The sequence below is a fragment of the Boleophthalmus pectinirostris genome, unplaced genomic scaffold (assembly GCF_026225935.1).
Source record: "Boleophthalmus pectinirostris isolate CB_2022bp ecotype Guang Dong unplaced genomic scaffold, ASM2622593v1 HiC_scaffold_8, whole genome shotgun sequence".
Classification (NCBI taxonomy): Eukaryota; Metazoa; Chordata; class Actinopteri; order Gobiiformes; family Gobiidae; genus Boleophthalmus; species Boleophthalmus pectinirostris.
In genome coordinates this window covers 14,956,100-14,983,786 of record NW_026571515.1, presented here as the reverse complement: position 1 = coordinate 14,983,786, position 27,687 = coordinate 14,956,100, and the positions used below count along the sequence as shown (strand labels likewise).

General features: G+C 40.2%; 1 protein-coding gene across 1 annotated transcript in view; it reads right to left on the bottom strand.

Annotated features, from left to right (window-relative positions):
* The window catches only part of LOC110174724 (uncharacterized), a 62,232-nt gene that overhangs the window by 32,579 nt on the left and 1,966 nt on the right, over positions 1–27,687 (bottom strand). The window contains exon 2 of the mRNA XM_055165891.1: positions 147–344. Coding sequence (XP_055021866.1) covers positions 147–344 — 198 coding nt within the window. The remainder of the gene's footprint in view (positions 1–146; positions 345–27,687) is intronic.

Here is a 27,687-nt window from a genome sequence, read left to right as displayed (position 1 = left end):
GTTCCAGAGATCAACCCTGTCCCCTCGGGTTTTAAGTGTCGTCTTAGGGCCCACGAGCTGACCTCTGACCTCAGCGCACACGCATGGGAGTAAATATAACCGTACGGACGAGTGACTGTGAACGTACGGACAGGTGACAGACTCACACAGGCGGCCTGCTGCACCGAGTCGAGGATGTGCTTGGCAGGGACCAGGAAGTGGAGGAGGCAGCGGAGGGCGTCGCCGCGGTATCGGCCCTGGATAAGGCTGAAGAGCTGGCTCAGCAGAGTGGGAGCAGTCGAGTCAAACGGGGGGTACAGGTCTGAGAGGAGGGCCTGGATCGAGCCCTCCACACAGTCCGGCTTCTGCAACACAAACACACACAAGAGGACAGAATTCATTAAAAGTGGAACGAAACACTTTTTTCACTACTCAACTGTGTATATTGTGTTTTAATTGTGTATTTTTTGGTCAATTTTAACTCAAACTAGGTAAATTTGCAGCATTGTAACCAAAAAAATGTACAAAATTGAGTATGTGTATGGCCTCTGCAGCTCCTTGTAGTTGGTGATATCACGAATAACTGTCCTCCTTACATACAGGTTTTATCTGATCACAAACACCTGGATGCAGAGGCGGAGTTTGAAATGTGGATACCAATCACAGTGGGCCTCATTCATGGATCTTTTCTTAAAAAAGGTTCATAACTTCTACTTTAAGAAAATGCTGAGAGAACGCTGCCCCAGATTTACAAAGCGTTCTTAAGCAGCCGAATTGCCTCTTTAGTGACAGCTGCGACGAATTCACCGACATCCATCAATGAACATCTTCACGCTCATCTACATTTCATTTACATGGAAAATTCATGTGTATTTGGTTGGAAATGCCCTCTGAACATCCAAATGTGGTCAATATGTGTTTGGTGGTATGACACGTGAAAGTGTGAGGAGAGTGAACAGGGAAGTCAGATGGAGTGTGTCTACAGGCTATGGGTGTTTTACAGCTTCAGCGGCAATTTCAAATGTCCAAACTCACATGAACACACACAGGGAGGGAATATTTAAGTCATAAACTTATTGAAATAGGCGGGCGCTTTCTCTTTCCGTGATCTGCAGTAAATAGCGAGGGAGGGGGACTGGGGTAGAGGTGCATAAAAGTGCGCTCTGGTCATGTGGTTTCAGGGAGCTCGGGGGGGTGAAGATGAGGGTGATGGGTGGTGGAGGGTGATGGGGTTCAGGGGGTGCAGGGATGTTGAGTCCAGCGCGGTGACCAGGAGCAGGGCTGTGACAGAGGCCCTGGGCACTGGGGCTTGGAGAAAGTCTGTTAGACACAATAGATACAGGCTCTATAAAACTCCTCATAAATGTTATTGGATCACACAGTCATATGTTTATAGGAAATAAATTAAGAAAATATATAACTTACGATCCTGGAGGAATTTTTATTTTTAATTGTATTATCAGAGTAATAACATTCTAAAACAGTAGAATTCTTGTTCTTACGAGTGCTCCTGACTGTTCGTAAGATTTGTTCTTCCAGAAGAACATTTTCAGTTAAGAAAAAGTTTTGTGAATCCAAAAAATGTTCATAAGAAGGCCTTAAGTACAAATTTGTTCGTAAGATGTTTCATGAATAAGGCCCAGTGTTCTTTATTTCTCCATTATTTCATGTCTTAACAGCATTAAGTAGTTCATCTGTCCAATGTTGCATAAACATTGCTTCACAACAGAAGATCCAATAACACTCAAACAGGAAGTCTTGATATTAACTTAAAATGCCTCTCTCTGATCTGAATGGTCTCTACCAAAACCCCAGCACCTGCAGCCAATCATGAATCAGTGCTAGTGCAGCCTCTGCAGCTCAGGAGTGAATTCTGGAGGTTCGGGCGGCTCTTTCTAGAGGCTTTCACTTTAAGGCATTGAGAAAACTTCTATGTATTACTGGTGTTGGTCCAGAAAGCAAATTAACAGGTTTTAGTGTCTCACAATAGAAAGTAGAAAGACCGGAGTCCTGAGCCTTTGCTGCTGCCGCTCCCTCCCTCACGCCCACAGTCCAACAGGAACTCACTGCAGAGCTTCAAATCAACTATAAGGACTATAAAAATATGATTAACACCAGTACTTCTCAAAACTCCAGAGGACTTCGAGTACCATCAAAAGCAGTCTAAGTACTAAAGCTAGACCGATATTGTTTCGATATTTAGCCTTTTACTCATATCAGTTATCGATCTTAAAGCTCCAGCACAGGCATGTTTTAGGTTTTCAGATCTGTGGAAAGGCAACCACGCTCACAGTCAGAATGTTGTTTTTCTACTTATTTTTCAGCCATAAAACCACATATAATTGAATAAATGTAAAGTAGAGCTGTTTAATGTCACACTGTCTATGGAAACAAGCAGGTGACGGAGCCCCCAAACCAAAAAAAATCTACAACAACACAATCTCAAGCCGCCATATATGAACTTCAAAATATTCACAAATCTTATCAGCCATCTGCAGTGTACACAGGGTGACCTCCAGCGACTGTATGTGAAACATTTGACAGTTACAGCGACGTCGGTAAAACGTCGTGTTGAACCTCAGAACATTTCAACAGTTTTGACATTTGACCTGAGCTCCTGACTTAAGGCTGCGCTGGATTTAGCTCCGAGAAGGTTACAGCCGCGTAGAGGGACATTCAGACATGCTGTTGTACATATCGTCCACTTTTTCCATAACGATCTTTAGATTTTTCGTACAACATGACAAATAGAACACTTCAAAACAGTGTGTGATCTGTTATAATGTTTCCTTGTCAAAAAAACAGACCTGGAGTTGTGTTTTTGTTTCATTAACACATGTTTAACACACAAACCCTGCAGATTTAGGTTGATTTCCTCTCTCGAACTGAATCATCTGGATTATTTCAGCCCTGGAATTGCTGCTCTTTATTGAACAAAAGGTAAAAATGTAGCTTGAAAACTGCCGCTTCATGACATCACAAGGTGGAACAGAGCATTTTGTAGTTAGGAGATGTAGACAGACTAATAATGCAGAGTTATTCAAACATGTGTGAATGAAACAAAACACAATTCCAGGTATGTTTTAAATGAGGTAACAGCATTATAACATGGCATAAAGCTCACAAGAGTTTTTTTTTTTAATATAGGACCTTTAAAAAAAACATTCAAGTTTACAAAAGTTCCTCCACTAATTAAATTATAACACAAATGGCAAGTAAAAAGAAAAAGCCAAGCCTGTGTTTCACTTCAACAACTCAGGCCACGTTCACACTGCAGGGTTTAATGCTCAATTTGGATTTTTTTGTGGAATCAGATTTTTTGCAAGCTCGTTCACATTTCCAATTAAATGCGACTTGTTTGTGATCTCCAGTGTGAACATTAAACGCCCCAAAAGTGTCCCGCATGAGCATTGGAGTGAGCGTGCTCAGTGATTACGAAGTCGCCTTAACTCTGCAGCCTGATTCATCCGCCGGTGTCATTTTGTGGAAACCGTCTGACCTTGCTGTATTAAGATTTGTTCGCTCGACAGTAGGCGGGTACTTTTTTTCATTTAACCAATCGCTGCTATTTGGTCGTGACGTTTGTAATGCGCCACAAACGGAGATAACTGGTATATTAAGCTTTTCCCAAATCCCGTAGGAAGAAGGACAATAACGTCTTTACTCTTGATAAAATTCACCAAACATTCTCTTTGTTCCGGCTTTAAATCCTCGATCTCGGGAATCGTTGCCAAAACAGAATGTGTGGCTCTTTGTTGATTGGCTGGTGCCCAGACTCCCACTTCTGGGATTTTTGCAAACTGTTGAGTGTATTCTGATTCGAGAGAAATGAAATTGAGCGGAGGCACTAGGTGGCGCCAGCCTGGCTATAAATGCTGAACTTGTCTCCAAAAATCCAGTCCCGTTCTTGGTAAAATGGACATGTTACACGTCCACGGCCGCCTTCTTTGTTTGAGTCTTTATCCTCCTTGTATTTGGCTCGCAGGCTCTTTATTTTTTGTTGGCATTGGAGCCAGGACCGTCTGTAGCCGCGCTCGGACATTTCTTTGGCAATCATTTCAAAAACTGCCCAGTTCCAATAAGACCCCTCCAATTTGTCCTGAATGCAGCGATCACCTCAAATATTAAACTCTCTAATCTAACTTTTCCTAATGCTCCTTTTCCCCTTCTCTTCATCTTTCAGCAACCTCAAAAACGGACTTTCTTTTGCTGAGAACTGGTCGTGGATTCTCGTCCGCCATCGTAACAAACTTTGTGCAAACTGCGAAGAACCTACAGTTTGAAAAAGCCTCTAAGAAACGCTGCATAAACCACGTAATCTCCGCGCGCTGGCGAGTCAGTTACACTAGAAACGTAGGAAGTTTGATTGAGAACCTAACAGCCAATAGAAAAAGAGGCAGCCTCGTTTTCTATTGGCTGATGTTTATCTGGCCTCACTACGTTCACAGTTGATAGATTTTCATTCTTTTTTTTTTGGTCATCATAATTACAAGGCTGCTGCGTCTCTGTAATGGTATTTTAAACTTTCATTGACATTTTGAAACTAAAAAAAAAATCCTCCATACAACCTTTAAGACTGTCATTAAAAGATCAGATACAGGAGCATGGGGGAGAAAAAAATCAGATTTGGGTCACTTCAGGTTGCAGTCGTAGCCTAATTTTGCATGAATAAATGAGACGAAACTAGATTTGGAGATAACTTCACTGGTGTAAAGTATACTCATTATCAGCTTATGTTACTTCATGATGATTAGTTATGTTTTGATGTATTTCTTATTCTGTAAAACACTTATAAATAAACTTGCCTTGCCTATTGCTTTTCCTGGAAAGTTCCACAGTAAGGATTTAAACATATGTATCTCTAGGAACACGAGCCGACGATGCCACTTTGGCCAAGTTACAGCTCAGATCTATAATAACATCTCCATGGAGAGAAGAAGGTGATCCCCCTCCAGAAAAGTTACAGCAGCTACAAGGTTGCAATACTAATAAAACTCTATTAGAAATATATGTACAAGTACGTTTTTTCTTTCTTTTTTTATTACAAAAACTCCTTAGTAGACAGTCACATTACAAGTTCTCTTCTTCTGGTTGACTGACTGTATTTTGCAGATTTACATGTATATTTCACGAGGCTAATCCACTCACGTCTGTTTCACTCACATCAACAGCAGCTGCCCCCAGGGGCCGTGACTCAGGCCTCTTCTCTTCTCTCTATCTCTTCTCGATCTCTCCATTTCTCTGCTCACCCCAAGGTCAAAAGTATCAACGCTCAAATCAAATATCGCTCTTACTGATAACAACTGTAACGCTGTTTTACTCTTAATTACAAAATCTGCTGTAAGTTTTTGGTGTTTGGTTTTTAAGATGATTATCCAGTCATAAAGCAGAATAAGCCTCACATGAGTCTCATTTGTTTTGCCCGTTTCAATGCTGAAATTCAGTGTGTTTAAACCTAAAATACCTCTCTCTGATCTGAATCGTCACCACCTAAACTCCAGCATCTGCACCAGTCATGACTCTGAATCTTAGCTTTCACGTGAAAAAACTGCATGTCCTCTATCTCGTTGTTTCCCAAAGACTGGTTCGTGACCCTCAGGTGGGTTGCAAGAGATTTGCTGTTGCGCTCTCCTCCTGCACCCCAGACTGGAACGCACTACAAAAACTCAGACAGACCCAACTATCTCATTAAAAATTAAAAAAAGGTTTCAAAAGGAATGCTTCCTGGACCTCCAGAGGATAATACACAGTAGATAGAACTCAGTGGTGCTCTTTGGGAAGGGAAGTCAGTTTAAAGATGCAAAAAACCCAAGGCACTCACGGGTTAAAATAAAATGCCTTTATTAATTTACAGTATGTCTCAATGGACAAATTACAAAGTCCTCCAAAGTCGGGACTTTGTAAGTTATCCATCTTTAATCCAATGAGATTTATTTGGTCTTCCGATATTTTATCTTATTAGGTTCTTTTTTCAGATCTAGAGTTTTGTTTTATACCATCATCATGTCCATCTTTTATCTCATTAGAAATGATTCTGAAATTATTTTATGGATGATTTTGTTCCAATATTGCTGGTTCAATTGAATGTTGAAAAAAAAGAAAAAGAAATGAGCTACATTTAAAGTCCAAATAGGCGACTTATGGATCCTTTTATTGCTGCTTCAATGACTTTTTCATTGTTTAAAACTTGAGTAATACTATATGTTCAGAGACACGATCACTCAGTCAACAATAAAATATCCTCATTAATGTTCAATAATGGTCAAAACCACCTTTTGTGATTTACGAATAATGTCTATTGATTTTGGTCACGAAGGTTTGTGACTTTTAAAATATGGGTCCAGAAAAAACGTTTGGGAAACACTGGTCTGTCTGCAGGTCGTGACACAGACGCCCCAGGTTCAGTTGTGATTGTAATACTCTTTCTAAAGCAGTAAGAGAGCAGAGGGAGATACTGTCCCTTTAAGTGTGGAGTTATTTGCATAAACAACATTGCATTGACATGAACCACTGCAGCAGCTCTAAAAAGACATGGGGGAGGTGTCTGAGCAGCGGATGATTCATGGAAGATACATTTGGCCTTTAGTATCACACGTCTTAACCACACTCCACACTTCGAGCTGACTGGGAGAAACAACTTAGTGACTGTAAATTCTTAAATATATACTACAAATTATTAAAAAAAAAAAAAAGAAACAACTTAGATAAATGACACTGGAACAATTTCAAAGGTGCACTGTGCGCCTCTGTGCCTCAGATCTGAGAAAATCATCTTTTTCTTACTCCATGATCTTGGAATAATTTACAAAAAGATCTTAAATTGTAAAAAGTGTGATGACTGAAACATGTTACTTTTTGCTTGAATTTTACTTTAATCCTTGTACCATTTAAAAGGCACAACTAGTTTTTGTAATATAATGTTATATTGTGTGATTTAACTGTATTGTATTGTGTTGTGTTGTATTGTGTTGTCTGCATTGAACAGGTTTGTCTTGTAAAAGAGATTCTAAATCTCATTGGGACAAGTTACAAGTGAAATTTGTGGACAAGCGAGCCAGCTCACAGTAAGAATGTTGCAAAGGTTTCTTCAGGCAAAAAAACACCTGTAAATGAATAAATGCAAGATTATTATGTCCTAACGCCACACTGTGGAACATTCCAGGCAATGCTATAAAATCCATGGAAACAAGCAGGTGGCGAACTCCCCAATGGAAAAGTCCAATGAGATACATTTGGTCTTCCAATATTTTATGTTATTAGGTTCTTTTTTCAGACCTAAAGTTTTGTTTCATACCTGACAGTTTCGACTGCTCACTCGCGGTCTTCCTCAGAGTCACGTGATGTTGCTGTGACTTGTCTGGTCAGCTGATTTAAACAGGTTTTGGCTCACACAGGTTTCGTTCTCACACACCTGGGATACTGTCCTGAGGAAGTGGACCTGCAGATGGCGCTGTCATCCTGCCTCCACCGGTAGGAAGACAGCGCCAAAACCTGTTTAAATCAGCTGACCAGACACGTCACAGCAACATCATGTGACTCTGAGGAAGACCGTTAGTGAGCAGTCGAAACTGTCAGGTATGAAACAAAACTCTAGGTCCCCAATGGAAAAGTTACATCATGCCGGATTTTTCTCTTATAAGCATTATCCGTGTGTCCAATACATTCAAATGAATAAAGCAAAAATCTCAAAATTCTGCTTAGACAAGACTTGGGAGTTGTATTATTTTCATTTAGTTGTTTTGTTTTATTTTTCCTTCCTTGAGGTCAATCTGTATGTGTCATGCTATTGTTTGGCATGGTATTATACTTTGATTTGAAATTGTTTCAAAGTGTTTGTTTATATAATTCTGTATAAAACTGAAAATCTTTAAATAAATAAAGTGTTCAAAAAAAAAAAAAAAAAAAAAAAAAAAGACAAGACCAGATCCAGAGAGACGTGTGGAGACACTTTTTGAAATATTCCATCCAGTCCTTGTATTTGCAGAGGTCACTGGTGCTAGACTAGTGCATGTCAATGGTCACAGTTATCCTGCCACTAAAAACAGTCTTACCCACTCCACAAAACACCTGAAGAAAATCTATTAGACTGTCCATGTAAATGTCTGTGTCAATAGAATAATTTTAGAAGTAAAACCAACCTTGCATTGAAAATAGTCCCTCAACATGCGACGATTCATGCGATGCAAGGTTAGTTTTATTTCAAACATTATTCTATTAACACAGACGTTCACATCGATAGTCTGGTGTAAGATTTGCTTCGGGTCCTGGATTGAATATCAGCTTCCAAATATCTGTTCACGATATTAGATAAATGCTAAATTGATATATTAAGACTATTTGCTTTTTCAGTTGTAGTCAGCCCAGAAAGTCTCAGAATGTTTGAACTTTTATTTATACAAAGTTGTTCTGTAGTAACTTAAAATATAACTACATTTCCATTACACATTTGGATCACTCCTGTCTTGTTTTATTTATAGCTTAAGAACTGTTTAAAAGTTGTTTTCAGTCTCTGCAATCTCAGTTGACATCAGGCACTGGCAGGTACTTAAAGCCAAAAGCTGGAACGGTGCTTCTCTATCTCTTCACCAGTATTAGTATAGAATATCCTGGCAGTATTCACCTGACGCGGACCACCTCCCCAGACTCTGCCCGTCTCCTCCAGGGTCTCGCACGGGCTTGGGTGCTTCTGCTAACCCATTTACGAGGTGTGTAAGGGGGCAGGCATGTGCTGAATGAGCCCGGCTGCGGACGACCGGGGCGGATGCAGATTCACACGGCTCAGTATAAACAGCGTCGGAAATAAACACGGTTACATTTCGGGGGATAGGGTGACACGCTCAGGGAGACACCAAACATAAATAGTCTGAGCGCATACCACACGTCAAGCCCCATCCTGCCCCAACCAGAGCCCCACCTTAACTAATGGTTTTATATGTTTATTTTAAGAGGTTTTATAGTGATAAAAGACAGATATTTGGACACGTGGAAGAGGAGATAAGACGGAATGACCCGATTTAAAAGTCCACTATATGTCACTTTTTATTTTGGTGTCCATCGCCTGCTTATTTCTATGGAGATGTCGTTGCTCTGCCTGGAATGTTTCACAGTATGACTTTAAACAGCTCTCAGTTACTGGTAGTTTTATGACTCAAAAATACCTAGAAAAGCAGGGGTTCTGACTGAGAGCGGGGTCGCCTCTCCACAGATCTAACCTGTCTGATTTGGGCTACGTTTACACATCGTCGGGTAAGTTGAGTATAAGTTAATATTTCCCTGCCTCTGTTTTCCAAAATAACATCATAGTATCGTTTTTAAAAAAGTTTTCGTTTACGTCGACCCACATAAAAACTCCATCGAGCCCCGTCGTAACTACACCGAGCATCTGGGCAGCGCTTGGATTAGATTCAAACCTGTAACATTTATTTCATTACAGGTGTAAGTATTACTCAAAAAAAAACTTGAAAAACGTGCATTACTGAGTGGCTCGCCTCTCCACAGATCTGTTAAAGTCTCATTCGTCTCTGGTCATGGATATAAAACATCAGTTGTGTGTGCAAATGCAAACACATGAAAAGTGTTTGCACCAGAGGAAACACGACTGCAGCTCTGAATGCTCCATCATCATCATCAAAGCAAAAGGGAAACATTGGTCGCACTTTTGGCGCGGCAGCTCCTAAAACTCTCAGCACGCAAATGCCAGACCGTAGTTTTTCAGAATCTTCACTCTAGTTTTTAGAAAGATTTGTTTTCAGATTTGTTTTCGCTGGTTGCGTGTAAAAGATGGATACAAACGACGGGAAATGTCTCAGTTTTTAAAAATACCCGTGTACGGGGCGTTGGTCTCCACGAAGATTTTATTCCATTCTGCTCCAGGTCATTTCATCACGCTGCCGTCGTCAACACCTCACCATCGACGCCAAGCTCACATGCAGCAGCTCTATTTCCTTCTTTGAAAGTCACATCAGTTGCCTTTAACTTAAAAGCTGCATCATCTGCATTTCTTTGTGTGTTTTCCATGAGGAGGGTGTGTGTATGAAGCACAAGATAACTGTTGAAAACACAATCAAACGAGCATCTTCCTCAGCGCATCATCTCTTCCACCTGTTTGTCTCACTCTTGCACCCCTGTCACTGCATTCTACTGTGCATGTCTCCTGCAGAAAGAGTCTCTGTCCTGTCTGTATCATGCCAGTGTCTTGTAGGATTTCAGCAGATTTCAGACTCTCTCGGGGGCAGGGATAGGTGTATCGATCAGGTATTAGTGGATGAGTGGATGGCTACCGAAGTTTGAGATGTTTCTTCTCATCAAGACGACTTCCACCCACTAATGTTCATTTAGCATCATAACTATTTTTATCAGATGGTGATAAACTGTTTTGGTGCTGACAACAGCGCTAGTGTTGCAACTTCATGTTAACCGCACAGACAACGACGCTTTCTGCACTTTGTCTGCGCGCACATTCACTGTGTTCATAAACAAACAATCCATCTGTATATTCGCCGCATCATTGTTTAAGATGCAGGGTTCAAAGTGTGTGAAAAAAGTAGCAGCTTAGGCTCAGACTGAAGGGCTTAATGGTCAATTCTGACTTTTTTGCAACTTCGTTCACATTTCCAATTAAATGTGACTTGTATGTGATCTCCAGTGTGAACTTTGAACGCCACAAAAGTGTCCCGCATGAGCATCGCAGGACACAATGACGTCACGCGCAGCGAGCGTGCTCAGTGTTTACGGAAGTTATTTGTTTTAAGGAGGCGATTGAGAAAAAATAGAGCAAGGCGTTTTGTGCGGCAGTGGCAGAAACGTCCGTAGAAAGGAACGTGTGGGTGCAGAGTCGCACCCAAGGGTGATGGGTTTGAAATGTGAGTTCAAACACAATTTTCGTCCGACGAGAAGAACGTTTGTGTACATTTGTGACGTGTAGGTGGGATGAATGTGACCTGACCGTTCAGACTGAAGTCTCATGTCAAAAGATAGGATATGTATCAGTTTTAGGAGCACATATCCAAGTGTCCTGGGCCGCATTTGAAAAAATCTGATCTGTATCGTTCAGACTGTCATTAAAAGATCAGATACAGGAGCATAGGGGTGAAAAAAAATCAGATTTGGGTTACTTCAGGCTGCAGTCTGAATGTAACCTTATAGTCTGGAAATTACGGTACTCTAAATTGTAATTAAACTCGCATATGTAGCTCATAACTACTAACTTTTGGAATAAGGAGCAGGAAATATGTTTTTAACTCACAATTTACTTACTGTATTTACGGTAATGTACATAAAATGATGCACAAATAAATACAATAAACACTAAAAAAGGAAAGCTCAGAAGTATCTTAAGCCTTCATGGACTACTGTACGTTCCACAAGTGTTTTTACAGGCACTTAAATCTGTCAATAGCTCCTGTGGCTGTGATCTGCGTCTCTAGTGTCACAAACCCCGCACAGTACAAGAGTCATTTACGAGCCTGCCCACACCCATGACACAACAGCTGCTGTGTAAAGAGGTGACAATCCAACCACAAAGACGGGTTTTACTCCTGATTTGTTCCTCCTGCCACCTGCCACCTGTCACAGTCTGAGCCGGTCACAGCTCTCACCGGTCAAGCTCTGCGTGTACAGTAAATGCACTCTCTCTCCCCTGCCAACCCAGACACAATAGACCACAGCCGGAGCAGCAGATCAGCCTCCTCAGCCTCTCCATCTCCTCCTCCCCAACATTAGTGTCATGAGCAAAGAAATGAGGTCCCGAGATCACATTTTAATTACAAAATAATGTGGTTACACAGAATTGATTCTTTTGAGCTTTAAGTCATGTTATAATGCTGTTATGTCATCAAAAACAGACTTGGAGTTGTGTTTTTGTGATTTTTCATTACACATGTTTGAGTAACCCTTTATTATTGTCTGTCAAAGCATGGTAAAAAATAAAGTTTAGATAACCTCGATTAGAACCTTGCATTATGTTTTAGCGTCCAAAAGATGATTTAGGAAGAAATTTGGAAGAAAAAGGAGATGTTTTAGAGGTTGCTCAAGCTGCGTGAAATTTCTGCATGAAGTTTTGAGGTTCCTGCAGATGATTTGGATTCCTTAAGAGGCTGTCACAGTCTGAAAATTCAGTTGTAAAGAAAGCACCTTAACAACTTTTGGCTGACGTCTTTGGTACTTGAGTGAAGAAATGTTTGGCCTGGAATTCTTCAACTCCATTGTGACAGAAGAACAGGAACAGAAGAAGCTGATGGTTCACAATATTATGGAAAAGGAATGTTCCACCAAAGTGAAGTGATGCTCTTAATCAAGCAGATTATGAAGGAAACAGATCAGGGATTTTGATGAGTTTCTTCAAAGCTCTTGATCTGCCCAAAATATTTTGAACAGTCCCCCTGCAGCAAACTGGGCAGTTGATGCAGACTTTCAGAAGGTGCTAAAACTGTGCATTCCAGGAAAGTTGTCAGTGATGTTGCAGAAAGGAGGTGAAGCTTAGTCAAGATTTTAACTGTAGTCAAACAAAGAATGAAGATCAGAAACAGAATCTTTAGTGAAGCCAACAGAATTTGCAGCTGGACTTCCTTTTTATGAACTAAATGGACTTTCTAAGCAGCTTTTATGGACTTTGGAAGTCATTTTTATACAAGTTTCAGTTTGTGTTTCCAGAATAAAATGACAAATTATTCAAATACACCTTATTTATGTGGTTATATATTATAGTACAGGCCCTAAAGGCAATTTTCAAGTGTCTTGCAACCTCAAAATATGACTTAATTTGCATAAAATATGGAACCAAATGCAGGATTCTATTCTAGAGTCTAAAAAATAATAATAATTTTGGATTGCCCTACTGTTTACATCTCCAAAGCTCAAAATGCTCAAAATGCAGAGTGTTTTCTGTTTGAGAGAAGAATTCAGCCTAAATTATAATGTACTCACCCAAATCTTGTGCTTAAAACATACTGTCGTCTCACTTTGACTTATGTTCTATTACATATTTACAAATCAACTTGTGGTAATCCATAAAGCTCCTCTGTGTTTTTAAAGCCCATAGACCTTCTCCACGCTCATTTAAAGCATTTTTGAGTTTGCTGTAAATTGTTAAGTTCCACCAGAAAACAAGAAACCTCGATGAAACCCAAAGAGCAGATGTATGGCTGTAGTGAAAGAGGACATGAAAGTACATCTTGTGTGGCCAAAGGATGGAGAGAAACATTTTTTTGAGGTTGTACTCACACTGTAAAGCAACATGTCTTTAAATATTTGATCATTCTTGGCTATTTTAAGCTGGGAAACACACCAGGGGGATAAGGATCACACAAACCGAAATGACAAAATGCTTCTATCTCCAGAGTATAAGTGGACGCAGACGGAGAGCGGATTTGTACATGTAAGGATAAAAGTTGTAAGAGTGATTGCAGTGGATGTGTTTAAAGGTCAAAGATCAAAACAAGAAAATATATTACGAGGTCCAGATGGGATTCACTGAGGAGGTTGATACTGAGCTGACGCACGAGAGAAACTGAGACTAAAAGCAAGGAGCTGGCAAATATTCAAATATTTATCACTGTTGTATTATAAACTGTAGTAGCCCGAGAGTTGAACAGAAGAGTTATGACACTGAAGTTCTAACGCAGGAGAAGAACTGTGTTTCATAGCCAATATAATGCATTGCAACAACTAGCATAGTGTTGTTCTGATATCATTTTTTTGGAATCCAATACCAGTCCGATACCACATAGTGTGAGGAAGTAGACTAAGACTGCTCATTACTATTTTTGTTACAGTACAAGAGCAATAAATCCATCTACAAAAAGGCTATCTCAAAAGAAAATCTAGAAGAATAAATTAGAAGTGTTAAGAGTCAAATATATGACTTAGTAGTAGAAGTAGAGCTGATTTAAGCACTTTTACTATTCTAATTCATTACTTTCTACTGTCTGTATGTATAAAACCAACAGTGAGACCTGTAAAAAGACGCTCATCCTTGGAGCACATGGATAATTCTGCAAAGTAAATAAAGTCTGAGTTAGCATTACTGCTGCTGCTGCTGCTGTTGTCGGGTTGCACTTTCTGTAGCGCAGTTTCTCTACTAAGTTGAGCGTCCACACTAAAGGCTAAAGGAAGGTATCAAAGAGGTAACACAAATGTCTTCTGTCATTATCAGTGTGTTTTTCTGCAGAGCCTCTATAGTCACCAAGGTAAACAGCAGCTCACATCTATAGGTCCTCATTTTGGAAAATTATTATATTATTATATGTTATTTATTTATTGCTATTCTATGGTTTTGCTCTTATTTTATTTTACCGGTTTTATTGTTTTAGGACTAGTATGATTAAATCTGGGCGTTTATTTTATCATTATATTATTATTGCTGTTATTTCTATGAATTTGTGCAGAACTTTGAAAACTATTTATTTGTGAAATGTGCAATATAAATAAAGTGGATTGGAAAATACAGAGTGGTATCGGATCGATAGTTTGAACTGAGTATTTGCAGATAAGATACCAGAAAAATGTGCGGTATTGGAGCTTTTGCTGACACCAGTATCGGTATCGTGACAACCCTTAGTAAAAGTAATATAAAGTCCAACAGAATGTCTGGTTTACCAGCCTCACTGCTGTGGGCAGAGTCTGTGGGCACTAGCAGCAATATTTTTGTAGACCAACTTTGGCTGTGGACATGGGGAAGAATCAAAACACTGCACTAAAAACACATGCTGCTGCACTTCTTAAACCCTATTCGCACAACATTAGTTTTACCTGTGGACCTTTGCTGATTTGTAACAATTGCAGAGGATGTCTGAGCTCTTGTGAATTTGTAAAGTAAAAATTCTGCAGGCGAAGCTCTCGATTTACCGGTCAGTCTTCGTTCCTACCCTCACCTATGGTCATGAGCTCTGGGTAGTGACCGAAAGGACGAGATCGCGGATACAATCGCTTGAAGTGAGTTTCCTCCGCAGTTTGGCTGGGTGCTCCCTTAGAGATAGGGTGAGGAGCTTAGTCACACAGGAGGAACTCGGAGTAGAGCCGCTGCTCCTCCACATTGAGAGGAGCCAGCTGAGGTGGCTCGGGCATCTGTTCCGGATGCCTCCTGGGCGCCTCCCTTGGGAGGTGTTCTGGGCATGTCCCATCAGGAGGAGGCCCCTAGGAAGACCTAGGACACACTGGAGGGACTATGTCTCTGGGCTGGCCTGGGAACGCCTTGGGGTCCCCCTGTAGGAGCTGGAGGATGTGTCTGGGGTGAAGGAAGTCTGGGAGTCCCTGCTTAGACTGCTGCCCCTGCGACCCGGCCCCGGATAAGCGGAAGAAAATGGATGGATGGAAAATTCTGCAGCAAATTACCTACTATATTTCGCCAAACACAGACGTCCGGTGATTCAGTTAAATTCAAATCAAGTTTATTTCTGTAGCACATTTAAAACAACTTCAGCTGACCAAAGTGCTTCACATAAAAGTCAACAAAACTGAAGAAACAGTTACATATATACAGATAACATGTGAAAACAATAAAAACACCAAGATAACCTGACTAGCTAGTACTAAATGTAAATGCCAGGGAGAAGAGGTGAGTTTTCAGTCTATTCTTTGATTTGGTGATAAAAATAGTCCTGTGTGAATCTGCATCTCAGTGTTTGTTGTTCTAATTGTGTCTTGTTAAATTTCTGTGTTCTTTCCTCTTTCAAGTTCAGTCAGCGTCAGTAAAATAAGAGTAATTTATGGACTTTGCTTATTCTGACTGAATGCGCTGAGAGTAACACAGAGGTGGTGCGATAATTTGCAAATTACCACACATCCCCAGGTTTGACTTATCCCATGGGAATAGGGCTTTAGTTGGTTAATATCCAAGGATACGATGTTCAAAATACATTCCAAAAAACTTAAAAATCATCTTCAACAGTATCAACACTTACTTAACAAAATTTTTAGGCCTCATCTGTTTTGTTTTTTCTGTTTAGTGTCCCTCCACAAAAATATTACAATGACGACTCCTATGACACAACATGTTATTCAAACTTAACGCAGCTTTTTCATGACCGCAAATCTGAAATCCACCAAACACACCGTTACTCTCTCAAGCGTGTCAGCACTTTAAACTTAATCCCCTCGTGAAGTCTGCGCTGAGCTGGATAAATGCTGCTGCTGGAGCCTGTGTTTAAGTGGGTACGAACGCGTCAGGAGATCCTACACTTCAGACAGGCCCTTGAACGCACCGTGTTGAAGTGCGTTCTCTTTGTGTGCAGTGGGTAATTATAATGTTGTGTATCTTAGACCAGCGTTTCACAACTGGAAGAAGAGACATTTATTAGTTAATTAGGGGTTAGTTATTTACAGACCTGTCGTGATAACAACTTTGTGTAACTTTTCGGTTTGCTCTGCTTAGAATGTTCCACAGTGTAAAATTAAACAGCTCTACTTTACATTTATTCAATTACAGGTGGTTTTATAGCTCAAAAATTCTAAGAAAAACAGACATTCTGACTGTAAGTGGGGTTGCATCTCCACAAATCTGAGCTGTAACTTGGTCTGATTTGGTTTCCATAAAAACAGAAAGGTTTAACATCAGAAAAGTTACAATCATCATTTAAAGGCTTGAGCTGCAACAAATAATCAGCAAAATTAAGTAATAGTACAACTTACATACAACTTCTTTATTCTACCCTCTACAGCTCAAATCTTACTTTTCTTACAAAAATCTCCCCATTTCCGCAAAGAAATGTAAATATTATGCTCAAAAATACACTGGTTACTTACTTCTCATTTTCGTTTATATCTACATTGGCTGTAGAAGTCAAGTCTCTAGGTTTGTTAAAGGGGAGAACAGAATACATACTGAAAATATGTATTCTGAATATTCATTTTGAGTACCGTATTTTTTAGACTATAAGTTGCACTTTTTTTCATGGTTTGGGTGTTTCCTGCGACTTATATATTAAAATGTTCACAGTGAAGCGTGGAGAGGCTCTAGTCTTGTGTGTCAGTATCTGCTGCTCCTGTTCCTCCTGTACCACTGTCACTTGGCTCTACTGCGCATGTCTCCTGCAGAAAGAGCCTCTGTCCTGTCTGTATATATAGTTATCTGAAGAACTGTTCATGTGACGTTAACAGTCTTCTATTGTTATTACTAAAACTTGACGTTCAAGATGAAATGTCGGTTCCTGGTTTCTGATTATATAAAATTAATTTCTCTCAAAAAGTGTGACTTATATGTTTTTTCTTTTTCATTACGCATTTTTAGGCTGGTGCGACTTATACTCTGGAGCAATTTATAGTCCACAATTATTCTTTCATTTGGTGGCATTAGGAATATAATTAAATTACAATAAGGAATACATGACAGTACTTCATAGTGTAATTTTGGCTTTGGTATTAGTGAGGATAAAGAAAACACAGATCTTGCAGTGCTGATTTTTCATCTGGACATAAATTAATAACATAAATGAACATAAATGAATGCATAAATGCAAAAATAAAGCGGTGTGTGATTATATGTCATGCTGTAACAGTGCAACTCGGTGTAAAAGTATTTTAAGTATTGAGAATACACAACTCCGATTGAGCCATATAACGGAATAGGTTGACATTAACTTTAAAAACACATAGGAGCATGACCTAATGACATCATGAGGTGGAATGACTCATGTTTTTAATACCTTTTGATAAAACTAACCATGTCCGTGTTTGTGCAGTCGTGTATTTCCATATGATCATGAGTATTTTACAAGTGTTACTTCTGGAGCTGTGATGAAAGCTGCTCTGTGTGCGCACCATAGAGGGACATTCAGACGGGGCAAAAACAGGAAGGCTAAAGGAGGTTCAGCCAGACCAGGACCAGGACCAGGACCAAGACCAAGACCCAGACCAGGACCAGCCCAGGCCTTGCTCCAAACCCAGCCCAAGACCAGAGTCACTGCTGCTGCTGCTCTGAGGGGACGGACAGAGGCCAGAAATACATCACACCCTCGACCGCCGACAAACACAAACTCCACTGTGTGTGCGCACGAACCAGGCACAATCCAAAGAGCTGAGAGAGAGAGAGAGAGAGAGAGAGGGGAAAAGGGGAGAAAGAGAGAGAGAAGGAGAGAGTGTAGGGGGGCGGAGAATGGTGAGAGAAATAGAGAGGCAAGGTGAGAGAAATATGAGAGGAGTGCAGAGGGAGAGAGAGAAGGGGGTAAAGATGGGAGAGAGAAAAGAGGAGTGACAGAGAGAAACAGGGGAAGACAGAGAGAGTTAAGAAAGGGGGAAGGAGGGAAAGAAAGGAGAGAGGGCAGGAATAAAGGAGAGAGAGTAATGCGGGTTGTGGAACTACTTCAACAATGTGAAACCCGACTGGATTTCAAACTAGGGATGGGCATTCGATTAAATTTTCTTAATCGATCGTCAGGAGAATTAAAGATTGATTTTCGATGAATCATTAATGTTTTTATATTAAAATTATCATTATTTTTACTATTACTTACTTACTTACTGTTACTATTATAACATATGAACCATAACCACTCTAGAGCCACATCAGCCCGTTATAATGTGTTTAAAGCAGCTTTGACACATTTGTTTACGTTTTACAGAAACAAAACTTAAAACCACATGACTCATTTGCATAAACTGAAAGCGCTGCACTTAGCTCTTAGTGCAGCTTTTTATTTAACATCATTTCACTCACTTTATTTATGTTAATCACTTTATTTATTTGACTTCTGTTGTGATGAAAAGACTGAAAAGTGTTCGTCGTTTACATGCACCATGATGAAACCGGGTCACTCAAAAAACCCGATCATACCCGGGACACTGATGTGCTGTAAATACATTGAGTGCTACAGTGATCTCCAAGGAGCCAGAGCCCAAACGTGGAACTGTGAGGCACAACTCCAGTGAAAGTGAATGTGAAAAATGAATGGGATTGACAAAATTCTTACTGCTCAATTATCGTTCAGTTGACCAATCATGCCCATCCCTACGTATTTCAAACAGGATTGATATTCCTGCGACCTACGATTGCCGATCAGGAGCTGGTCGTGAGGTATTAATCGGTTCTCGTTACCCCATGTTTACTACGCGAAGCACGACACACGATTAAAAACGCCCAATCCCAAAAACTCAAAAAGGCTCGGCTCAAAAAGGGCCAAAAATCGCACAGTATACGCTCGGCTTAAGAGGGGTGTGGGCGGATAGAGGGATATTGACAGAGAAAAAGGGCATGGTTACAGACATGCAGAGAGAAGTAAACAGGACTCTGGAGTGGGAAATAGGGGAAACATTACGCAATAGTAACAACATGTAAACCACTCACAGCCAACACCTCAAACACACAACACAGTATTTATGAAAATTGCTCAATATTACGTTATTCATTCACTCCTCATTTCCACACTCACACTGGGGCTGAATGACAGAAACATTAGAGTTGGGTATCATTAAGAAGTTGCTGATACGCACTTTCAATTCAATATGATTCAATACAATATATTTAAAATCGATTTGATACGTCTCAATAAAAAACAATGGTTAAATCATGGCTGTGATGCTTAAAGTCCACTTTTTGTGCGAAGTGAATATGAAAGTTGAATCATGAAAACAATGAAAACATCAAATGTGTCGCATAAACGAGTTTCCTTTCTCTAAGCAAGTAACAAAACTGTAGCACTGTAACAAAATATTTCAGTAAAATATACCAAAAAATACATATATATTGATACAGCAGCTCACGATATCGATACTGTATCATCACATTAAATTAAATGGTACGATATATTGATATTTCTGCACAACTTTAAGAAACACGGATGCCGATTCATAGGGTTTTGCTTCAAGATATTTTGAGGATCATTGAAAAGATAAGATAGAATATTGTGTTTTGTGTTTTATTATTTGCTATGTGCTTATTTTTCTTTTCGTCACTTCGAAATCAACAGAAATGTGCCAAGATATCGTACTACTTGCAACCACAAATTGTACGCATTCACCTTGGCAAGTTGAGTAAAGTGCTTTGCCCAAGGACGCAACAACAGTACAACAGTGGCTTAAGCTTGTAGTTTGTGTGTTGTCTCTTTACTCTGAGGATCATAAGACTTTCAATTTCATGCAATTCTCCTCGTGTCTGCGGTGAGCACTTTTTGTCACATGCTTAAAAATAATTTAAGACTGTAAAATCTCCTAATTACTGGTTCAAACCTTGTCCAAGTAGATGTTTAGGCTCTGTCACAGTGCTGAATCAAAAATAAATGGTCAAATACGAAATGACAGAAATTCCAATCTGAGCTTTTAGGTTCTCCGACCATCTGCAATTACACAACACTGACACAAATAAAGGCTGTGACCGAATGGGTGTCCAAATGTTCAGTTGGTGAACATGTAACCAACACTGTATTTTATTTAGGCATGTAAGGAAAAAAAAAAAAAAGAAATATCATGATAGGGCTGTCGCAATAACCACAAAAATTAATCACTGCAGTACTAAGAGGCCCACCACGGTGCATGTTGGGCCACACATGACCCGACCCAGAGTCCGGCACGGGTCCATTTTTAGAGACACGCATCCGCCCGGATCCGTTAACATTCCACCCATTACCTGCCCGTGCCCGTGATAACCCAGGACTAACCCAGGACTAACCCAGGACTAACCCAGGACTAACCCAAGACTAACCCAGGACTAACCCAGGACTAACCCAAGACTAAGCCAGGACTAACCCAGGACTAAGGTGCGCCCACGTAGACCGTCGGAGGACCGCAGGCAAAAGTACCAGGATATGATATAAATGCCACATTTATATATGAATACAAATGTGGCCCGATCGCGCTTTGCGGACACTTGTTCCGCGTGCTCGTGCTAGGGGCACTCTCTCTTTTAAGTCCGTGGGTACCTGACCTGGGGCAGGACTCTGACCCGACCCAGCGCAGGACTCTGACCCGAGCTGTCACAGTGAGAGCTGGAGAGATGCAGCGGCACTTGTTCCAAAGCCAAATGTTACTTCTCCCACTACACACACTATATTCACGAAACTACCGAGGAACATGTGCATCTGCAACAAGCGCATCATCGGAGAGAGTTTTCAGTGCCGCTGGAAATATTATAACATCACTATAATATCATGATCATATCGTCCAAAGGTCTCACAATAATATCGGAGGCCGTCACAATATATGGAAATACAAATATCTTTGCTTAAATGAATAGTTATGGTGATTTTAATGTCTATTCATGTTTTTCTTATTCTCTAAAGCACTCTGAATTTCTTTGTGTACAAATTGTGCTACACAAATAAACTTGCTTATTATAACAGCACCAAAGGCTTTTCAGTGATTTTCCAAGGCTTTTAAAAGGAAAAAGTAGCATATTCAGAGTTTTGTAAGCCTCCACAAAATATCACAATAAATATCGAACTGTGAGATTGTGAAAATATATCGAGGGATTTTGATATCATTACATCCATTTTGTTACAACCACAATAAGAGACCAGTTTACGACACGGATATTTTAACTCAGTAGGATTAAAAACGCATTGAAAATAAGGTTTAGTTACAAACATGAATCGCACCAAATAGAAAACACAAAAAAGCAACATGTAAAACTGTTTAACATGACTCTGCTCAAATGGTACCAAAAAAATAAGCCAAAAAGAACCAGAAATATTGACCTATTACAGTTTATCACTTCTGAATGAACTAATCCTCCAACATTTCCGGATCATTTTGAGGTCTGATTTAATTTTCTTCATGCACGTCACAGCTTCTGGTTCTTGAGGAGGACCAGAGGAGCGGGCAGCGATGTTGTGAAATCCCGTGTAACTCTATCCCTCCTTCGGGTCAAACGCTGTGACCCTGACATGAGAACCCAACGGCGCTCGCATGGTTTCCTCACAGCTTCTCAGTGAGGAGCTTAACTATGTCTGCTTCTCTAACAATGTCGTAAATACACAGCAGCATCACGGAGACGGTCAGTTATGTCATTTCTGGGAAGATGGAATTATGGGACGTGGTTTACGATGTGATGTGACCGCCAACACACGACACATGACATTGATCAGACCTCACAGAGTAACAATATTTATGTTTTTTTTATGCTTTTGTTTTCCTTTTATTGTGTGATATAGAAAAATTGTTAAACAGAATTGCCGGTTACTGTCCACTAATTACAGTCTGAGTCATCAAACTACATAAATACACTCTCTTTCCTCTCCATCTGTCAGTGATCTCAGCTCAAGTCTTTTATTCCATCTCCACAGCTCGATTTTTTTCACTTTTGCATTTAATGTTACAACCCGTGTTTTGTGCGATACTTCAATCACAACACATTTCTGATGGATATGTCACATGTAGGGCTGAATGTTCTATCGTTTTGGACCGAAAATCACGATCTCAGGCTATGTTTATATGATGATGGTCCGAAAAGAAGATGCAAAATTGGCATCGCATCTTCACTTTTAATTCTGCGTTTAGACAAGTGTTTTCAGGAGGAAATCTGCATACACACGGTGACGCAAAAGTGTGTGGAATTGGATTGTGTATGTTTGTACTTTAAGCAACAAGGGCAGCTTTGAACATATTTTTTTCTTTGGACGCATTTTCATCAGTTACTCCTTCCACAAAGTTGTCCCACCATCGACTGGTTCTCCAGGTCTCGTCCATATCCGTTTGACTCACCTGTGACGACCTGGTGCATCCAGAATTTGACAGAGGTGATTGCAGATCCTTCTCTGTTCACTAATAGTATCTCTGCAGATTCTCTACCATGCCAGAGCGGCTTGAAGGTCCGATGCATGGAAATGATCTGACATATTTGTTTCTGTTACTGTATGTATGTGACGAAAACGCGTACGCGACGTGAGCAGATCTGACCAGAGTTTTGCGTCTTGCGTTGACGGAAACGCTACGGCGGAGCATATTCACCTTTTCCACTCTGGAGGGAGGTTTCAGATGTTTGTGTTTTTAAGCCCCAAAAACACCGTCTAAACGGAAGGCACTTCTGATAAATATTTTGTCATTTTTACCGGCAAGTGTTCTCATGTTAACAGGCCCTCAGACAACACGATTTTGGTAGCTTCAAAGCCATGGTTTTTTGTACTGCTCCTAAAGCCCAATTTTAATGGGCGAAGAGTAGTTCTGTGTTGACTCAACGCACACAGCTTCCATCGCCTTTTAGCCGTCGTTTTAGATTTATGGATCCGCGTTGAGGTCTATGTCGCGACGTAATTGTCCGTCACAACGCAAGGAGACGAGGATTTAAACCTGGTGTTCAAGAAGCACAGAACAGACTCACCATCATCAGCACATCCTCTGTCACAGAAAGAACACTCATATTCCACTGAGTCGTGTCCTTTAGTCCTACAGAAGCTGAACTACATCATTACATCAAGAGGGAGTTGTTTTTTCAGCACTTATAGTTTATGCAAATTAGCCATGTGGTTTTAAGTTTAGTTTCTGTAAAATGTAAAAATGTCAAACAAATGTGCCCAAACGGTCCAGCATCAAATCGTCGATGCAGGACTCTGGTATGATGTAAGTTTCTGTGATGTTTGTAAATGTTCATGTGTACTAAAACTTGATTTGAAAAAAATCGTGGATGAAATCGAAATCGCAATATCTGCCAGAAAAATCACAGTTCAATTTTTTTCTTAATATCGCCCTAATCACATGGATATTAGGGTCTCATTCTGTCTAAAAGCTTGAATAGTTACTGTCAGAACTAAAAGCTCCAAATCATTATCCTGGCAAATCTAGAATGTCTCTGTATTTTCAACAGAGGAAGATCAGCCTGATCACAACTCCCTCTGCATCTCCAGCCAAAATTAAAGATGAACATCCAAACAGATTCCTTTATTTCAATGATGCATGTGAAGTAAAGAAGTTCACTGCATAAGCTCACAAGAATCTATTTGGAGTGTGTCTGCTGTGAGGATAATTGATGGACCAATCATGTTGCAGAGCTGAGGTTTGTGCAGAAGCCAAAAGTGAAGTGCCCAAACAAACCAAAACAAACATGGTGACACTGTCAGATGTACTTCATCCTATTTTAGCATTAATAAGAACTATTTTATTTGTGAAAAATGTGCAGGAGGTAACATCTTTGTGCTTTTGTATGTGTTTTTCGATAGCGAGAGCCCTTCCAGATGAATAAATATGTAGAACTAAATTCAGAGTGACACACGTGAGCACCAATTATTTTAAGTAAAATAATGTACCAGAGTGATTTCAGATTTTTTCCTCAGATGAACAGAATTTAGTACTTCACTCATTGTTTCTGCAGAAATCCACCATGTTTTTAAAGTTCCCTGCAATATTTTTTCCTCACAAGCGGCCATATTTGTTTTTAAACGGATGAACCATGCTTTTCCCTAATTGGCTAATCCACCTGTCAATCACACCCATCTCACATCTTGATTAAGTATTGGATAAGTGAGTAATATGGATCTCATGCAACAAAATCACCTAAAAACTGATTCATGTTTCTTTTTGGAGTTTACATTTGTTTACATTAGCAACTAGAACCAATACAGCAGCAGGTGGCAAAATAAAACGATCAGTGACCCGACCCCACACACATAAATTCAAAATACTTCCCAAAAATTCCAAAAATGTCGACTGCCAGCTTCAGCTCTCCCGCTGTGAGAAGCAGAGCCAGACCTGCGTCCCCCCGTGATGGACGTGTCGGGCTCATATTTGGTGTAACAGATCCGGAGGAGGACACTCTACCCCTGCAGTCACCCACCACCTCCTCACAGGAATACAAAAATACAAGCTCCCTGGCATGACAACTATGCCCCAACTTCACCCAGCCTGTGCCCGTCTACCTCCCAGTTCACCTGCAGTGCCCGAGCTCCAGACGCCAACTCAGACAGGGACACGTATGGACCAAATATACCGTAATTTTCAGACTATAACTCGCACTTTTGTTCATGGTTTGGTTGTTTCCTGTGACTTATTCTCCAGCGCGACTTATATATTAAAATGTTGCGAGTGAAGTGTGGAGAGGTTCTAGTCTTTTGTGTGAGTATCTGCTGCTGTCACTTGGCTCTACTGCGCATGTCTCCTGCAGAAAGAGCCACTGTCCTGTCTGTATCATGTCAGTCGGTCGCACCATTACTTCTGCACCACTGAACAATTTAACATTTAAACAAACTTAGAAAAATGACTGAGAAGACTGAACACAAATGCCCCCAAAAAGAAAATCAGATTTTCCAGATTACAAGCTGCAAGTCGTGAAATCTGCAGCTGAAAACGATAATCGAGCAGCAGAAAGAAAGTTTGGAGTGAGAGAGAAACTTGTGACACCGGGAGGATGCACCATGAAACTTTCCTGAAGTCACTGGATGGACAAAGCCTGGACTTCAGTGACACCGAAACCATCCTGTCGGGATTCGGAAAGACCCGAATAATTCTAACTGGAACTGATGCTGAGTCTGACGACAGCAACACAGAAGTGGAAGCGGTGCTCTGTTTACCTCCGGAGATCGAGGAGTTGCTCAGAAGTGATACCAAGGATGAAGAATTGAATGGATTTAATGATTTGGAGTGAGATGGAGAGTTTGGTAAACTTGTTTTGTTCTGTTGTTTATGTTATAGTTATCTGAAGAACTGTTCATATGTGACGTTAACAGTCTGTTGTTCTCTCTCTCTGTTTTTACTCGAACTTGCCTTTCAAAATGAAATGTCAGTTTGTGGTGTCTGATTTTATAAAATAAATTTCCCCCAAAAAGTGCAACTTATAATCTGGTGTGACTTTTATATATTTTTTTCTTCTTCATTACGCATTTTTGGCTGGTACAACTTATAGTCCAAAAAACACAGTAATCATCAAAAACAGTGAATATGTCAAATATGTCGCATAAACGAGTTTCCTTCATCTGAATAAACAACAAAACTGTAGCACTTTAACATAATAATTTTGTAAAATCTATCAAAAAATACTTTTGGCGATATATTGATGCAGCAGCCCACAATATCGATACTGTATCATTAAACTATACAATATATCGATATTTTTGCACACCCCTAGTGTCACCAATTCATGTTCGAGTATTTTAGTGATCTCTCCTGGGTCCCATTTGAACCCTCCTTAGATTCTGTTCAGTGTTCCTCCCACAACATCACCCATGCTCCTGCCCTGCCATTTTTTCGTTAATACATAAATACATACAAAAGCATGACACAAAACAAGACACTACTTATCTGAAGAACTGTTCACATGTGACGTTAACAGTCTGTTGTTCTCTGTTCTATTGTTTTTACTAGAACTTGACTTTTAAGATGAAATGTCAGTTCCTGGTCTCTGATTTTATAAAATACATTTCCCCCAAAAAGAGCGACATTCAGACTGCAGCCTGAAGTGACCCAAATCAAATTTTTTGGCCTCTATGCTCCTGTATCTGATCTTTTAATGACAGTCTGAAAAACACAGATTCAATTTTTCAAATGCGACCCAGGACACTTGTATATGTGGTCCTAAAACCGATACATATCTGATCTTTTGACATGTGACTTCATTCTGAACGGCCAAAGCACATTCATCCAACCTACACGTTATCAACAAGCAACAAACGTCACTATTTTGCGCTGAAGTAGGTGAAAATTGTTAATGAACTCCGTGTCACTGAAGCGAAGCGCATCGCCACTCTTCGCATCCAAACGTTCCTTTCAACGGACTGCCCCACAAAACGTCACGGCCAAAAACCTCATCCATCTCCTTCTCAATCTCCTCCTTAAAACAAGTTGTTCATGTTCTGGCTCTGGTACGAGAAGAACCGCCTCCATGTTTGGACAACTTCCATAAACACTGAGCACGCTCGCTGCGGTTGACGTCGTCTTGTCTCCAGTGCACATGCGGGACACTTTTGGGCCATTTAATGTTCACACTGGAGATCATACAATCAACATACAAGTCGCATTTAATTGGAAATGTGAACGACCTCGCAAAAACATCGGATTTCACAAAAAAATCCAAATTGAGCGTTAAGCCCTGCAGTCTGAACGTAGCCTTATAGTCCGCTGTAACTTAAATATGTTATTTTCTTCTTCATTATGCATTTTTTGGCTGGTGTGACTTATACCAAAAAATACGGTAAGTCTAATTTGAGTAACAGAGCTTCAGACGGAGCAGTGCCTACAGCTAGCATCACACCCCCAACGGAATGCTGCTGCAGAGTCTCAATAGGATAGTGATGAGATTTACAAGGTATTACGTGGCCGACAGAATCCTCGTGAAAGGTCCACAGGCGCCCGCTCCAGACAAGAGGACTGAAGTCGGACATAAATGCAGAGGGCAGTTTTGGGACGGCAACATAAGCAGTTACTTAAATCAAGACGCTCTTCCAGGAGCATAAACAGAAGAGACAAGACTGAAATCTGAACTGATAAACTGATACAAGAAGCATTTCAGAACATGTTTGCGGAGGTCTCAATTATAGGTTTAGCAGACCTTAAGGGACGAGTATTTAAGTTCATTTGCAACATTTACAGTATATATTCTAACAAGACAATAACATCTCATAAAAACTGTGCCTCGGTTAATCTGGTTTGAACTGTTTTGTGTGAATTTTTAGAATGGTATTTTATGTATCAACACATAGTTAAGCAATCACCAAAGATGCAGTAATGCCTTAGTTGGGGTCTCCAATAACTTAAAGGTCTTATATTACTCAAAATTGACTCTTGTGAGCTTTAAGTCGTGTCATAATGCTGTTAGCTGATCAAAAACAGACCTGGAGTTGTGTTTTTTTTTAATTCACG